Source organism: Petaurus breviceps, unplaced genomic scaffold, assembly GCF_028583685.1.
Source record: "Petaurus breviceps papuanus isolate PSGF00001 unplaced genomic scaffold, PetGlider_PUasm1.0 91133, whole genome shotgun sequence".
Lineage (NCBI taxonomy): Eukaryota > Metazoa > Chordata > Mammalia > Diprotodontia > Petauridae > Petaurus > Petaurus breviceps.
In genome coordinates this window covers 72,320,223-72,337,895 of record NW_027187419.1, presented here as the reverse complement: position 1 = coordinate 72,337,895, position 17,673 = coordinate 72,320,223, and the positions used below count along the sequence as shown (strand labels likewise).

Genomic DNA, 17,673 nt, shown 5'->3' with positions numbered 1-17,673 from the left:
TTATGGTGATGATGCCACAAGATGCCAATAGCATGACAAACTACCAAAGACATATTTGTGATACGTATCTGTGCTCACTCAGAGTCCCTCAGCCAGCTGGCATGCCCGGGTCAGTGCTATCAACTGTACCCCAAGACCATGAGATATTGCAGCCCACAACCATTCCCCCAATACATCATACCCCATTTTCTTGTTTCTTTTTGCTTTTTTGGGGGGGAGGAAGATAGGGCAATTGGGGTTGACTTGCCCAAGGTCACATGGCTAGTTTTGTGTGTGTGTGTGTGTGTGTGTGAGAAGTGTCTGAGGTTGGATTTGAACTCAGGTCCTCCTGACTCCAAAACCAGCGCTCTATTCACTGTGCCACCTAGCCGCCCCCTCATATCCCATTTTCATAAAAGGGGGAGCTATCTATGAACAATGTGAGATTGAATCCCTCCAAGGGAACATCTGTGAGGTCAGGCTATACACTGTCCATGATCTCAAGGAGAGTGGTTGGATTAAAGCTATTAATAGTGCTGAATAGAGAGATTGGGGTCAAACCAAAGGCTTATTACCTCATAAACATCTACCTGCTGGTGGAAGAAGGCTTGAGTCTTAGACTGGAATAAAATGACAGCAACACTTTGAGGTCTAGGTCCATAGACACTCACTGAGTGGCCAATGACAGTGGTTTGGAGTCCTTTTACAAACAGCCATAGGTGCCTCACCTCATGCCACCACCTCACATTGGCAAGAACAATGACCAATAGGCCTATGATGGAGCCTGAATTTTGGGTGAGGAATTCCAACAACCCCTCTCCCTTCATTTACAAAAAGGAAAAAAGGTTTGTCATAGTTGGGCAGTCCTAGGTTTGTTGGAATGGCTATCACTTCTTTCACTCACCTATTGGTTCCTTCAAGGCTTCTAAAGGTATGAAGGATTCAGGGCCTTTTTAGCCATATTAGCAACTAGTTCCTTGGTGAGTTCCCCTGGTGCTGAAATCCAAGGGCAACAGTGTCCCAAAGCCCCCAACAGGGCACATACCTGGAGTTTTATTTGTATTGCATTTGAAGGATACCCAGGATCCTATCATTTGTCAAGGCCCTAGTGTTGAGGCCCACCTCATATCCCAGGTACCGCTCTGTGGGAGGTGCAAACTAACTTTAAAGGAGAGATCTGGTGCCCTTTTTTTTTTTTTTTTAAAGTAAAAACAGCATCTTCCTCCCAGTCTCCCTGGGAAAGAAGGGTAAGCAGTAAGTCATCGACATATTGGAAAAAAGGTATACCTCCAGGGCGGGTACACATCTTGTAGGTCTTTGACAGCCCCTATGGGAACAAAGTGGGAGATTCACAATAACTGGAGGTAGCCTGGCCCAAGTATATTTGTGGCCCTTTCAAGTAAAGGCAAAGAGATACTGTGAGTTCAGGTCTATTGGAACGCACACACAGAAAAGGCAGCACACAAATCAATAACAGAATATACTTTCATATTGTAAGGAAAGTTGGTAATAATGGAAACAGGATTTGGGACCACTGAGGCTCTCAGAATGATGCAATTATTGATAGCTTACATATCCTGGACAAAATGGTTTACAGACAGGCCTTCATCTTCTACCTTATTTTTCCTCACTGGCAGTACAGGGGTAACTGGCATGGTACTATCACCCCCAGATGAAGGTAAGCGTCAGTGAGCTCCTGACTAGCCTCAGCAGCCTCTAATAATATATTGTTGCACACAAGAGGGAGGTCCATCTTTAGTATGGATTTCCACAGGCTCTGATGATATTATGAACCCCACATCCATGTGGTTCCATCCCCACAAAGTGGCAGTGAGCTTCATAACATGGCAGACAAATCAGACAGTAGGAGTCCCTTCTTTTCAAGTTCCTTTAAAATTGCCCAATGAACCAAATCACTTCCTTTGGGTTCTAACCTAATCTCTCCCAGATCACAGTGAATAATGGCCTCAAGTTATATAACATGTCCCTTCCATACAATGACATAGGGAAATAAGGCATTAAAAAAAAAGAATGAAAATATGTTAAAGGCCCCATAACTACTTTAAGCAGAATGGTTAAGGCACAAATCTCACCTATTACTCTTTCAATATTTAACATCAAGAAGCCCTCAGGGGCAGTTAAGCATTGAGAAAATCACCCTTGTGTCTACCAAGCAAATATAGGGTGTTCCATTAACACAATCTCAAGTAAGGGCTCTTTAACTGTAACTAGGTTCTCTTCATCATTCCTAAGAAACACCCCTAGTTCCCAACCACCTATCTCCTCCCATCATTGTGAATATTCACTTCTAGTAGCCAAAACTCGGTACAGATTATTTGATGTCCATGGGGATTGTGATTATGGGCACCAACACAACTGTGGGTGGGGTCCCTGTGGTAGCTGGTTCTTCATCTGGATAACTTGGAGGATGTAACCCTCTGTTGGAGGCCTTGTCCTGCTCATTTCCTGCAATCTCTCTTAAATTGTCCCTCCTTTTTATAGTAAAAGCACATTAGTCCCTTCCCTTGTGTTCTAAATCCCCCTTTCTGGTCCTCTGTTCCTCCTCCTTTGTTCTCCTGCATCACCCCCTTCATAGTGACCAACACAATCTTCACTTTTTTGGGGGGAGGGCAATTGGGGTTAAGTGACTTGCCCAAGGTCACACAGGTAGTTTTTGTGTTAAGTGTCTGAGGTCGGATTTGAACTCAGGTCCTCCTGACTCCAGGGTCAGTACTCTATTCACTGCTCCACCTAGCTGCCCCAATAATCTTCACTTCTTAAACTTACCTTCCTTCTCTTTCTAAGTTCCTTCTCCTGCCCATCAAACACAACACAGTTATGCTGCATTCACTAGTGGTTTCTCACTGCACCTGGGGCAGAATTTATGACAATAATCACAAATGTCTCCTGCTGAGTGATTAACATAAACTAAAACAATTTAGACCATGCTCATGTTCCATATCTGAGCACATTTCTGGGTGGCAGCGCACAAACAAATATAGAAAGCACTGGGATATTCATCTAAATTTTGTAGAGTGTCATGGAATTTTTCCCAATCTATCATTTGTTGTGCAGCCTGCTCTAGAGAGTCATTTTTGCATCATTGAACATTTCCCAGTCCCTCTCATTACCATTCTGGGCCATGTGGTCCTGTTATGTGCATCCTCTAACTTTACAGCACAGGATAGGACCTTTGCCTTCTCATCCCTTATGAGAAGGGCATCTAATATCTTGGCATCCTCCCAGATGGGGTTATGGCTCTTTATATTGGTTCTAATTTTCTTAATGATGGTAACTGTGTCCATCCAAAAGGGTGGAGTGAATTGTCATAATACAATGTCTCCTGGTAAAAAGGAGATATGCAGTTTCCTTTGATTATTCCCTATAAAAGTGGTTCTTAAAGGTACCATAGTTTTTGATTCTGAGAAATCCAGATTATATGGTTGTGGATATATGGTAAGGATTGGCATCTCTAATAGACATGGTAATGAGGGGCAGTCCCAGTTTGCAAGTTCTGCCCAACAGTGTCCATTTGCCCAGGCTCTAGGTCTTCAGTTTCAGAGTACAAAAGAGGGCTATTAGGATCAAAGGTCCCATATTTACCTGATCAAATTTGCTTCCCACAATTATCTAAGTACCAAGTCCAGTCCAAATTGAGTTTTACCACTAAAGTTTTGGAAATTCCCAGTTGAAATGGCAGTTTTCCCTTATCCCCAACTTTTAGTAGCTTGCTTAAGAGGGAGCCAATAGGTGGTTTACTCTGTCTCAATCCTATGGTGATACCTGCATTCCCTTGACCATTCTGTCCCTTGGAGACCTAAGACTAGTTATTCACCACTGCCTTTTTCTTCCCACTGCACCACTCCCATATCTTCATGCACAAATTTGGGGCTTGGGCCCTATTTCTTCTTTTCCTTCCTGAGTCTGGAGAGTTTAATTTTATGACTGCTTCACAACTGACCTTGGAAAGAGTCCAAGCCAAACTTCAATCAAATCATAGGTGGTGGAGTTGGAGTAGATTCTCCTAGTGACAGTCATGCAAGCAAAGGTTCCTGCTGTGGCCGCCAAAATTACTTTAAAAAAAGATCTTGGTTTTGCCTAACCCTGCTCAATCAGGCAAACTCAGGAAAAGAAAGGTAAAAAGTATTTTACTAGTATACCAAAGCAGCAAGCAGTTGCAGTGCAGAGGGGCAGATTTCAAAGCATAGGAAGCTTTTATAAACAGGAGTAAACAACTTCCATATAAAGGCAAAAGTATGTTGATTGGCACATGTATCCTGAGGAGAGGGGTTTTGTGCCACTTCAATTTTTTCCCCATGTCTAAATGCACATGCCTAATGGTAGTTTCAAACTGCCATCTCCTACAGGTTAGTTGCTCACATAGCCAAAGTTTAAGCAAGGTTTCAAACATGGAGATCACTTAGACTTGCACAAGGGGCTAACTGTACAATCAGATCTACACTTTAGAAAAAAATCGATTGGCAACATATCTAAGGCTGGTATGAGGTGGGGAGAGATTGAAATAAGGCAAAAAGCATTAAGAATGTACCAGACCAGAAAAAGAAAGAAAAAACCAAATTACTAGTATTAAAAGTAAAAAAGAAAAATTCACAAAAAATGAATAAGAAAAATGTGTCAGAAACCATTTTGTCCAATTATGTCAAAGAAAATCAACAGCACAAATGAAAAGGATTAATATTTATAAAAATACAAACTGTTCACATAAACGGAGGATTTAAATAATCCAGTCTCTTAAAAAAAATTAAACAAGCCATAAATTAGTTCCCAAAGGAAAAAAAAAATCTATGACCAGACATTTATAGGCAAATTCAATCTAACATTCAAGGAAAAATTAATTCCAGTGTTAGATAAGCTGATTTTTTAAAAATAGGAAGAGTCCCACCAAATACATTCTATGATAGAAATATGGTCTTGATAACCTAAATCAGGTGACTAGAATAAGAGTCTTCTGAGAGATGGGAGAATAAAAAGTAGAAGCTGGTACATTGGGTTAGGTATTGGTTCTTAAATAGGACTATAGTCAAATCCCTAAACCCAGTAATCCCAAAAGAGTTGATGCCTCTTTAGAGTAAATTGAGAGAGATTTCTGAACCAGGGAGCCCTCATCATACCCTCAGCTGTCAGGAGCCTTGACTACTCTTTAAAAAGTAGTTTACAAACTCCAACTCAAGGGAGAATCTTGAACCAAATTCCACCAGCCTGTGAATCTGTTGCAAATTCTATTAATTTGAAAAATGAATGCTGAGAATGTTTCTAATTGTTGAGGTGTACATTTCCGTATATTTCCTTTTCTAGGCCAATTAAATGCCTTATAACTGATTTTATGTTATTGTAGTAGCTCAATATTTAGATTCAAAATTACTTCATTTCCCTATTGCATATGGGGATGGGAACTTGAGATCCTCAAGGCACACTGACCAGAAAATCATCCTCTCCACTTCCCATCTCCCACCTCACAATAAACCCAATTCTATGAGAGGCTAGTGCTGACTGGCACAGGGGAGACAAAACAACATCTAAGTAGCATTAGCTGAAGATTATGCTAAATATGGTATCATTAAATGATTCATTAACCCTTAACCTTCTAGGAAGATGCTATCATTCTTAAAATGTTTTGATTACATAAACTATGAAAAAAAAAAAGCAATATGCAGCTTTCTCCCAGGTAATGTTTCTGTAGCTTAAAATGGTGCATGACATTAAAGCATTTGCTTTTTTCTAATAGGGGAAGATGGATTCCAGGAACCTGGAGGACATCAGATATCAAGAAAGGACCATTTAAAAAGACTGCAAGAACAAACCATCTTCCAAAACTAAATCCTTGACTCCAGACAGTGATTGACCATGTTTTTTCACTTGTGATATTCAGGCTTTACATTTAGTCCTCAGTATTTTCATTGAGGGAATGAAATAGGTAAGAAAGGCCTGACTACCAGACTACAAAGCTTTGGCTCCTATGCAAAAAACGGCTTTGGCAGCACAAAGGTAATTTTCCCAAGTGGTCATAAAATGCTTTCTAGCACTGTCTGGATTTTGACAGACATCTATGTAAAATGTGGAGAAAGAAAGGGATTAGTGGTATGCTTTTTAAAAATTTTATTTACCCTCTAACCTGGCCCAAGTTATAGATCTTACTTGTTTCTGTGAATTAATTGACTTTGGCCTTATTTTGGAAATAAATCCATTTATTTGGCTTTGCATTGGATAAGCTAAATTAGTAAGCCATTGGATCAGCTATTTGTATATGGAGTTATAATATATTCCTCTTTTATGGAATTTCTTGATTTTCTAGAACTTTTCTAAGCCCAACACACATCACTACTGGCAGAGTTTCAGATTTTCAAAAGCCACTGAGTAGCATACACTATTAGTTTTAAATGTGTCGTGTTGTAATATTAAGCTCCTATGTGCTTCCTCAGTCAAAATCTTATTCAGCAGATCTAGTGGTGAGCATCAAGTGTTTCTCTTAGAAGTATTTCTTTAGGGGTGGCTAGGTAGCACAGTGAATAGAGCACTGACCCTGGAGTCGGGAGGACCTGAGTTTAAATCCAGCCTCAGACATTTAACACACTAACTAGCTGTGTGACCTTGGGCAAGTCACTTAACCCCAATTGCCCTTCCAAAAGCAAAAGAAGAAGAAAATACATTTGAAGCACCTGGCTGTGTAACCTTGAGCAAGTTACTTAACCCCAATTGCTTAGGGGCGGCCAGGTGGCTCAGAGAGTAAGAGCACCGGCTCCAGTGTTGGGATGACCTGGGGATTGAATCCGGGCTCAGATACTTAGCACCACACCCAGAAATAACTGGCCATGTCACCTTGAACAAGTTACTTAACCTCAATTGCTTAAATTAAAAAAAAAAAGTATTTCTTTAAACTTTCACTGAGTAACTTCAATGAGATTATCTATGATTATCCTTTTTGTGTTCATGTAAAATACTTATCCTTTTTTTTTTTTTTAAAGCAATTGGGGTTAAGTAACTTGCTCAAGGTTACACAGCCAGTTATTTCTGGGTGTGGTGCTAAGTATCTGAGCCCGGGATTCGATCCCCAGGTCATCTCAACACTGGGACCCACGGTGCTCTTACTCGGTGAGCCACCTGGCTGCCCTGATACTTACCCTTCTTATGGGAATATGTATTATATAGAAGATGTACATTCCTATTTATGTACATGTTGTCTCTCCCTTTAGAATATAAACTCCTTGAGGGCACGTATTGTTTTTGTGGTTTTGCCTTTATATCCCCAATGCTTGTTGATTGATTGCTTGAATCATACAAGTATACTATAGGAAATAGTGAAATAAATATTATATTTCACCCATTTCTAGATTCATAGGAACACCATAAACTTGGGAAAATCAACAGAAGTACAATCTCTCACACAGTGTCCAGAGAAATATTTGTTCTGAGAAGTTCTACTAAAGTTTGAAGTAAATTTTTCCTAGTACTTGACATTAGGTTTACATGAGGTAACATTTTCTCAAAAGTACAATGATATGGACCATTTATCAAATCAATTATTTCTGTCTTATGTAATGTCAGTGCAAATTGATATTAAAAAATATCCTGTGCCAAGTTGTTTTGTGATGTCAGTAAAGTCTTACTATGATTGTCAAATTGTGGAATCATGTAAAAAGTTGTGCTTTTTTAAAAACAATTTTTAAAAATATGGAAAATGAATTAAAGTGTATTTAAAATTCAGTAACTGCTTCATCATGTTCCTTATCATAGTAGGGAAGTGGTGTTGGATTCTTCAAGGGCATAAGCTCTGGATGATACTACCCGACTAGAAAGATTTAGACTATGGTTCCTACAACGTATAAGTGTTGTCCAAAGACTAGACTAGCTAAGTTGAGAGAAACGCCATGAGAAGGTTGACTATCAGGAGGACAGATTTCTTTCACAGCAACTCACAAAAATCATCTATGAAGCTTTAAAAATATTCTAATTTGCTAACGGAATCCCAGATCCTTGACCTACTGAAGTGCAGTAGGTGGGCATGTCCTCTCAGATGTGGCCTCCCCCAAAGTTACCTCAGATCGGAGGCACTTAAATATGGCTGCTATTTAGCACTCTCTGTTTTTGCCTTTCTTAATACCCCTGGTGGTTAGCACAGTGCTTGGCATGCAGCAAACGCTTGTTCATGATTTTTTTGTTTGTTTATTTCTCAACTAGTTGGTGCAGTGGTTAGGAGTTCTGGTTCTGAAGTCAGGAAGGTCTGGGTTCAAATCTAGCCTCATACACTTATTAGCTGAACCTAGGCAAGTCACTTAGTCTCTTGTTTGCCTCAGATAATAATAGCACCTGCCTTCCCAGCATTGTTATGAGGAGCAAATGAAATAATATATGTAAAGCACTTAGGTTAGTACCTGGCATATAGTAGTTACTATATAAGTATTAGCTTATTTCTATTAAGTTACAAAAGTTTGCCTACTTGTGATAGTAGACCATGGCAGATGCTAGCTCAAATCTGTGATGGGAACAAAATGAGACACATAACCTTCTAACAGTTAACAAAAGAAGGTTTACTTAGCCATAACAAGAGAAGAGCATTTAGAGAAAGAAAAAGATATTCATCCATGGATACAGCACTGATTCTGTTGAGCACAGCTTCTCTGCTTCTGGGGTGCCTGTGGTGGCCAGTCAGGCCTCAGGAGCTCCTGGGCCCTCTTGGTGTGGCAGTGGTGTTTTTGTTATTTTATTTAGGAAACCATATCACCAGTCCAAGCCTTAGTCTTCTGAGCAGTTCACATGGTGGGGGGGGGGGGTGAGTTCTGGTAGAGCTTCTCCTACCATACCCTTCCCCTTAGTGGCAAAGTCCTAAGGATCTTTTAAAGATCCTTCCATCAGCTAAATTGCTTTGGGGCTATTACGGAACAAAACTGACCTTGGAGCTTTGAGAAGGCTAGCTTAGGCAGCACTGGAGGAGGAAAAGAAGACCTAAACAGAAAGAATGCTAAATAAATGTGTGTGTGTGTGTGTGTGTGTGTGTGTGTGTGTGTGTGTGAGAGAGAGACAGACAGACAGACAGACAGACAAACAGACAGACAGAGAGAGAGAGAGAATAATAAGACAAGTGCAAGAGAGAGGAGAGAGAATAATAAGACAAGTGCAAGAGAGAGGAGAGAGAATAATGAGACAAGCAACAGAACAGCTCCTTAGAGCAAACAGACATGGGAATCCCATACCACACATCTGTGGCTGTACCTCCCTGCTTCAGAAGGGCTGAGTCCTGGATCTAAATGATGTGGCCCACCCCAGTGGGTGATACCAATTTTTTTCAGTTCACAGTAGGTGAAGTAGCAGTGAGCCAGAGCAGTACCAGAACAAAAGTAAAGATGATTCCACTAACCATATGGTCATCCATCTTCATCACAGATCAGGGTTATCTGTATTAAAGCACCTGTTAAGTCATTGCCCTCTTCTATGCAGCCTGTCCCAATGGATATTGAGAAATGGTCCACCAGAGGGAGGGGCTCCTCCTCCCTAGAAACCCCATACTGCAGAGGGTAGAAGGAATATCAGATTTTTGTCCTTTGAGAGACCTCTAAAGGTCTGCCCCATCTTTGAGGGCAGAGGAAACAGTTTCAAATCCCCACTATCACTAAAAAAAAAAAAAAAAAAGGGTTAATCTCTTCAAACCACCAGTAATTCATCCAAAACTTTTTTGGAAAGAGTATTCCAAGGATCACGGGGTTTTAGCAGCCATGTAGAGGGATCCCAATGGTTATAGAATATAGTAAGCAAAGGGCTATTTTTGCTGGGCCTGTCTTTGCCCATGCCCTATTAAAACCCACTTTACTGCTGTTGAAACCAGTACTACTGCTTGCTGCCAATGAGGCGATCCTGCTGCTTGATCTTCTAAGGCCAAGCCCTGCTTCCCTGTACTGGGCACTGGTAATGTTCCCTGTCCTGGGACCTTTGTTCCCCACAAGATGTTCTGCCTCTGCTGGGGCCTAACTTTGTGCACCCCCCCCCCCTTCCTGAAGCTATTTCCTCCTCATAACAGTGCCTAAGTGCTGCTGAGGGCACTGCTGCTGACCCCATGTGCTAGGCCAGGGGTAATAACAGGCCCTATTATCAGTGGGGCCTAAGTTCTGTCTTCCCAGAAATACCCCCTATACCAGGGCTAGGGATGTCCCCCTCTGTTGGGAGCCAGGCAGGTACCGCCTCCCTATACAATGACTGCACTGTCAACCACCCTCCTCTCAACTGTCTCCCCAGGGCCCTGTACCACAGTCACAACCAAGTTCATTTAGCACAATCTCCAAATGCTAAAAAGTACCAAGTAGTTTCTTAGCTCTATGTCTTTAGATAACCTAAAAATTCTAGGGGGAGGAGAGGGAAGGGCTAAGAAATCTGACGGGACCATCATCCTCAAGCATAAAAGTTATTTTCATCCAACAAATGAGTTTACTCCAGTTTTCAGTTCTTAAAGAGCAGAGCACATTTAAATGTATGTCTCCAGTTGCTGCATATCCAATTTATTCTCTATTGCTTCAAGAGGACATCTCATGAGCGACCACCATCACCAAAGGATTCAAGAAGCACAAAGGTCACACAGAGCTCACTGTCTTCTGCACCACCCCCCCCCCCCCCCCCCCCCCCCCCCCACATCAACAAATTCATCTCTAACTTCTTGGGAAAAGAACCGTTTTGCTTATCATTTGCTTCCCTAGCACTTAGCAGAGTGGCTGGCACGTAATAAGTACTTAATTAAATATGACCATAAATAATTTTAATTTCTTCTTCTGAAAAACTGCCTATTCATATCTTTTGATTATCAACTGGGGAATGACTTTTATTTTTATAAATTTGGCTCAGTTCCCTATATGTTTGAGAAATGAAGTCTTTACCAGAGAAATTTACTGTAAAAAATTTTCCCAGTTTCTTTCTAATATTGGCTGCATGGATTTTGTTTGTGCAAAACTTTTTAAAATTTTCATACTGTCAGAATTATCCATTTTACTTCCTGTGATCCTCTTTTTCTTGTTTGGTCCTAAATTCTTCCTTTATCCAAAAATAGATCTGACAGGCAAAATTTTCCATGATCTCCTTATTTGCTTATACTATCACCCTTTTATGTCTAAATCATGTACCTATTTTGACCTTATCTTAGTTTATAGTATAAAATATTGGTCTATGCCTAGTTTATGCCAAACTGCTTTCCAGATACTTTTTTCCTTTGAGAAAATTAGAGAATTAAAAAGTCATAAAAAAAACTGGAGTGGATATAGAAAGATTTAGGAAATTTGTAGAGCTTACCTGGCTGCCAGAAAAAAAGAAAACAGTAGCTGATCAAAGGCCAATCAGCTTAGAAAAGCTTGGGTGTAGGAGAAAGTCCCTAGGCAACCGTATTCAGACAAACTCAAAGGACCTAGATGCAATTTAACGAACATCAAGTACTTTATTAAGTTCCAAGTTCTCAGAATACAAAGACAAAGTCCTTGCCCTCAAGAAGCTTCCCTCTCCTTGTTAAGGTAGGGAAATATGAGGCTAAATTAGGATAGCAATTATTAGAAATGTATAAAATCTTAATAATGGCTCATGTATAATGCTTTAAGGTTTACAAAGCACTCTGCTTGTGAAATGATACTATTATTTTGTGTCATTTTCTCATTGTTAATTTTTTTCTGAACTTAGTTTAGAATTCAGCTGACCTGTAATGGGCTACATTTAGAAATCCAGTTCTCCTACTAATCACTAATATTTTTACACCACCTAATTTTTATGCCACCGTGCTATCCTTTAAGGATGTCTGCTTGGCTTCACAAAAGTCTGGGACATTACAAGTAACCTTGCAGATGTGCTCAGACAATGAGCACCTCCTGAGTCACAGGAAAGAAAGGAGGGCATTGTCACCAAACTTCCAACCAATCATGTCCCTGTGTCTCAGTTCCCTGTGCCTTGATGTCACCTACTCTGTCCTGTATTCCCCAAAATCCATAAAAGAAAGCTATCCCCTTTGTTTACAGTATTAGCTTACTGATGAAGCTGAGACACTATTTATTAGTAGAGTTGTGCTTTATCAATAAATTGATCATGCCTAGAACTTTGTGGCTCAGATTATTTTTAACTGTTACACTTAAACCTGGGAGGGAGTATAAGTATTACAATCCAATACATATTGTGAGGCATCCTTCCATTTCACTACTATTTCCTTGTGCTTCTGCTTTTGAGGATATTAATATTGATAAGATTCATTTCCTCTAGGACTACTTCCATTTGTTGGTCATCGAACAAGGACCTCACATTTATAAAACCAATAGTTAAACTGCAATTCATAGACAACTGAAAACCATGTGATTCCTAGCACCTTCTGCCCTTGCACTGTTGTCAAGTAACAGAGACTTCTAGATCCTGAAGATACAGTGTTTGATAACATTTTTCTCATCACAGAAAGGGTAAATTTTTTTCTAGGGTTTGGAAAACTGTGGAACCATGGCTTTGGGTCCATGCATAAGTAAGGATAGGAGAAGTGTTTCTAGGCATATTTCAAATGAGTTTATGCAAGCAGAGTCCATGCTGAGACACAATAAGCAATTACTGTGTCCCTTACTTTGGTTAAATGTTTGGATTTTGGGGTGGGGTGGAGTGGGGTAGAAGGGTTTTTTATTGTAGAAGATAGACAATGGAAATACTTCAATAGAACTGTGATCTCATCAAAGTGTACATTCTCTCCATTAGCGCCGCTCATGGGTCTTTCATGCTTTTTGATCCTGTATGACCTTTGTCCATTTCCTTTGGTAAACCTCCACAAGGCCCCAGTATACTACAGGAGCCTTGCCTTTCAATCTCTCAACATTGTGTGAGTCACCAATGGAATATATACATCAGCCATCTTTTTTTCTATATATCCAACCTACTTCTGCTTCTGGATATATATTTCTTTGCTAATATCTTTCATATTTTCCTCTTTCCCAATTCTTCATTAGGAATGTGTTTCAGCCCACTGAGAAGCCTTCCATGCATTTCTCGATTGTCTACTGAATGACCTGCAATTTTAATTATTTAGCGACTGAAATAGAAGGTCATTTTATAAAAGGACACATACAAATAACTTTCTAGTGGATGCAAGTCATGGAATAACACAGTAGTGGAAACTATGCAAACCCCCTCTCCCCCCACCTTCCCTGACCACAATTACCACATTTAGTATAACACTCTTTGAATCTGCAATGGACCATACTGTATTCATCAACCAAATAACTTGCTCAAATATTAATTCCATCTGTGAATTCAGGCACTCAAAAGTCCCACAAGAAAATATATAAACTCTTGCTCTAGATTTTTGAACTAGACACATGTTTATTCATCGTACATTCTTATATTTCCTTCAAAAAGTCAAGAAATATTACATAATAGCTATATGCAAAATGTTATCATTTATTTTACTTATAGTATTATCATTCAAAGATTGCCATTAGATCTTTAGTAAACTTGAGTAAGAAAAAATCTTATATAGCATTGCTGATGGAATCCTAATAAAGCTGCCTGCAATATACTACCTTCCTTATAGGCCCCACTGAACAGCAGAGCCACTGCCCCTACCTAGCCATTCATTCCCATGCACACTCAATATCCTAACTTCTTCACATATGCCTCACTGCTCACTAGAACAACAGGTGTGTTCTGTTCATTGCTCGTATGTCTCACAGAAACAGTAGGCATGTCCGTGTGATGGGATCCCAGCCACTGCCTCTACCTAGTCACTGCCCCCAGACCCATTCCTCGTATTTCCCACAGAAACAGCAGGTGTGTCCATGCACTTGACCACAACCACACCCATCTAGTCTCAGACAGGACAACGATACTCAGCCAATCAGAAAGCAGCACCACCAGGATGCCCAAGCAGGATGTGGACCCCAAAACAATAGAAGGGACTTTCCCTAAGTAGGCACCTGTGCAGTAATAGTAAAGAACTGACCTAGGGTGAACTTATGACGTAAAGACGCTTATTATAATATCATTATCATGCATACATACCCCCCCCAATAGGTTTTTATGTAGGCATTGTGGGTAATTGCATCCCTTAACAAACCCTTCTTGCTTTTTTAATATTCATAATTTCTGTTATGTAATTGCATCTTTAGCCTATAAAAAACCCATCTTACTTTCTCTGAAGCTGCTGGCTCCTCTTGGAACTTAGCCCACTTCACATCAGAGGCATCAATCTCAATAAATGTCTATACTTGGATTAGAGGTGGTTTGACTGTGAATTCTTTGAGATGGCTCCACCACAACATGTCATGAAACCACAACAGTTTCTGGTGTCTCTGGGTGGGCAAAGCCTACACCCCAAAAGTTTTTGGTGTCCCTGTGTGGGCAAAGTTACAACTGCATCAGTTTTTGACATCCCTGGGTAGGCAGAGTCTAAACGACAACATTGCCATCCACCACCATCCTGATTCCCATTAAAATATAACCCCTTGGAGCAGGAACTCTCATTTTTGTCCTCATATCTCCTATTTCTCCAGTATTATTGTATCTCTAGTGCCTAACATAGTATCTTGCATATAGCACTTTTTAAAAATATGTTAAACATCTTCACAGATTTTTGTTGAATATATGATGATATGAATATATGACAAAAATTTTTGGACTAATTCTACTTCATTCCCCTTTATACAGGCCCAACCTGCCTTATCATTGGACTACAATGGCACTCATACTAAGAAGTAAGAACACTTGGGGCAGCTAGTTGGCACAGTGAATAGAGCACTGGCCCTGAAGTCAGCAGGACCTGAGTTAGAATCTAACCCCAGACACTTAACACTTACTAGTGGTGTGACCTTGGGCAAGTCACTTAACCCCCATTGCCCTGCCGGGGAAAAAAAGAAAAAGAAATAACACTATTCTAGAATTTTTGTGTTCAAACTCATGGTTTCATTTGGTGTGGAGAACTTATTTTAAAAAAAGAAAAAAAATGAGTTTTGATTTATCAAAAAAAAATTTCATCTATGTTTAAATAAATAAGAAAATATAGGTAGCTAGAATCAATTTAATAGATATCAAAAAGACTAAAATCCTATTCAGTGATATAGGTAGACCAGGGATGATAATAGTAATAAAAAGCTAGTTTGTTCATATGTAGCTTAAAGAAACATAATAAATCTCTTACTAAATACTTGCATCACAAACAGATACTTGTACAGATCAATGATATTGCCAGTGTTGAGGTTAGGAAACCACAAAATCTTGAGGTTTAAGGTTTACAAAGGTTTAAGAGATGCTCGAGACCCCAAAATACCAACACACTAGGTCCCGCCAAATGAATTCAACTCAAGTCTTCTCTCAGCCAAAGTACAGCAAAGTTTATTAGAGATTCGCCACAATGGGTAGACTCTTAAGGAGCCTCAGTTTCTGTGATGCTTGTTTTGGACAAGTGGACCGGAATAATCTGACCCAGAATAAGTCTGCACTAGATAATTCTCCACTCTCATGGAAGATGGAGCTTATATACAGAAAGATTGTGGGAGGGTTCTAGGGGTCATCTAGAGGAGGAGTTTGGGGAGGGTCTTCAGGAGGCATCAAATGAGGTCAGACTCCAGGAATGAGAGATTAAGGGTGGGAAATAGCTGAAGACTACCTGGAGATGACAGACAATGGAGGGCTAGGCTAGTTTAAGGGTAACAGAATTGGGCATAGATATTTTGGGAGGATCAAGGGCGGGGAAGGAGCTGGATGGACAATGGAGGGCTAGGCTAGCAGAACTATAATGAAAGGTTTATGGCCTCAGGCAAATGCCTTACGTGGGAAGATTCAAGGAGAGCTCAAGGGGGTTCCCAGAATCTGTACCTCATCACCAGGAGGAAACTGAAAAGCCTTGCAAAGAGTTGTGCTTTCCTCACATAAATTCCATTAAAAGCAAGGGGTGCAGAAGGGAAAAATTAATTTGGGAAGTGAATAGCTGGCTAAGAAGGTAGCTATAAGAATGGATTCCATCCCTTTGGACAATTAAATGGTCCAAAAAAATCCAGAAATGACAGATTCCTGGCCAAAAGTGCAAAATTCCAAACAAAGGATCAAAAGAATGTATTTGCTAAGTGTCTCATAAATCTAATCAAAAGGACTTCAGATTAAAAAGAATGTGTTGAGGATGAATATTGTTTATGAATCTCCCCCAAGTGAGATACCACAGAGAAAAGCTAGAATGAAGACTATTTATTGGAAGGTCAAATACTGCAGCTCAAGATTAAATACTTTGGTCACATAATAAGAAGAAAAGATTCATTGGAAAAGACCCTGATGTTGGGAAAAATTAAGGGCAAAAGGAGAAGGGTATGGCAGAGGATGAGGTAGATAGACAGTATCACAGAAGAAATGAGCATGAGCTTGGACAGGCTTTGGGAGATACAAGTTACTCTCCCTTTGGAGGTACTATTTTTTCTCTGGTCTAAAAATTATACTCCAGCTTTGGAACCACACAGGGCTCTTATTGGACAGCTTTTTTGTCTATATCTTGCCTGGTTCCAAGATTCCATAACACTTCCTAACTAACTCTTCTAAGCCAGGCTGCCTATCTCCTATTTCCCTTTCTAGTTCTCCTAGGTTCCATTTCTCCATTAGAGTGTAAATCCCTTGATAACCGCTTACTTATATTTACATTTCTTGAACTTGTAGCAATGCCCAGCACACAAAAAGCAGTTAATGAATGCATTGCCTATCTATCTAGCCCAGGGTGGGGAATATATGGATTGAAGGCCACTCATGGACCTCTAGGTCCTCAAGTACAGGAGGCCCTTTGACTGAATTCAAACTTCACAGGACAAATCCCCTTAATAAAAGGATTTGTTCTGTAAAACTTGGCCTCAGTCAAAAGGCTGCACCAAAGGACCTAAAAGGTCACATGTGGTCTCAAGGCTGCAGGTTCCCCACTCCTGATAGCCAATCCTTTGGCCTCCCTCCCCTCTGGAGGAGTGGTTTTCCTTTCAAATCAGGTGAATGCCAGCCTGACACTGCTGTTAATTCATTTACTCAAAGGAAAATAGGGTAATATAGGCTCTCTCCCCTGGAAGGTTATAAAAATGAATTATTAACCCTTTCATTTCTGTTAAAACATTGTTTTAAATCTTTCTCTTTTCTTCCAGTCCACTGCCAATCGTTCCATTTGACTACAACATTCAAGTGATAGCACCCACAGTTTTAAAATTTCACTAACAGCCACTCAATCACATTAGCCAGCATAAGAAACAATTAAATCCAAATAGGCAAACATATTATTAAGGCACATAGATAATGCCTCTTCACCCCTCTATAGCAGACATGCATAGGAAGAAAAGAAATGAAAGATGGGGAGAAAAGAATGAGGATATTTGACCTCAGTCTGGAGTCTGAATGTATTTCAGCACTGAGTTAATCAGTCAATAAATATTTATTAATTGACTACTGAGGCACTGCTAAGCACTAGGGATACAAGGAAATGCAAGAGTCCCTGCTCTCTAGAAGCTCAGTCTAATGGAGATAAGACATGCCAACAACTATGTACAAACCAGCTAAATACAGGAATCATTAGAACTAATCAACAGAAAGAAGGTTCTAGAATTTAAAAGGACTGGGAAAGGTTTTCTATAGAAGGTGAGATTGTAGTGGGGGCTTGAAGGAAGCCAGGGAAGCCAAGAGGTAGAGATGAGGAAGGACAGCATTCCAGGTATGGGGGACAGTCAATGAAAA

The 17,673-nt window shown here is 40.1% G+C and overlaps 1 protein-coding gene across 3 annotated transcripts in view; it reads left to right on the top strand.

Annotated features, from left to right (window-relative positions):
* Positions 1-6,607, top strand: part of CCDC169 (coiled-coil domain containing 169) — a 98,644-nt gene extending 92,037 nt beyond the window's left edge. The window contains exon 7 of one of the 3 annotated variants that reach the window (XM_069079706.1): positions 5,726-6,607. In XM_069079706.1, coding sequence (XP_068935807.1) covers positions 5,726-5,825 — 100 coding nt within the window. In that variant the 3' untranslated portion in view covers positions 5,826-6,607. The remainder of the gene's footprint in view (positions 1-5,725) is intronic. The other 2 variants (XM_069079703.1, XM_069079702.1) reach the window with 2 other exon arrangements.
* Positions 6,608-17,673: the final 11,066 nt, after the last annotated feature.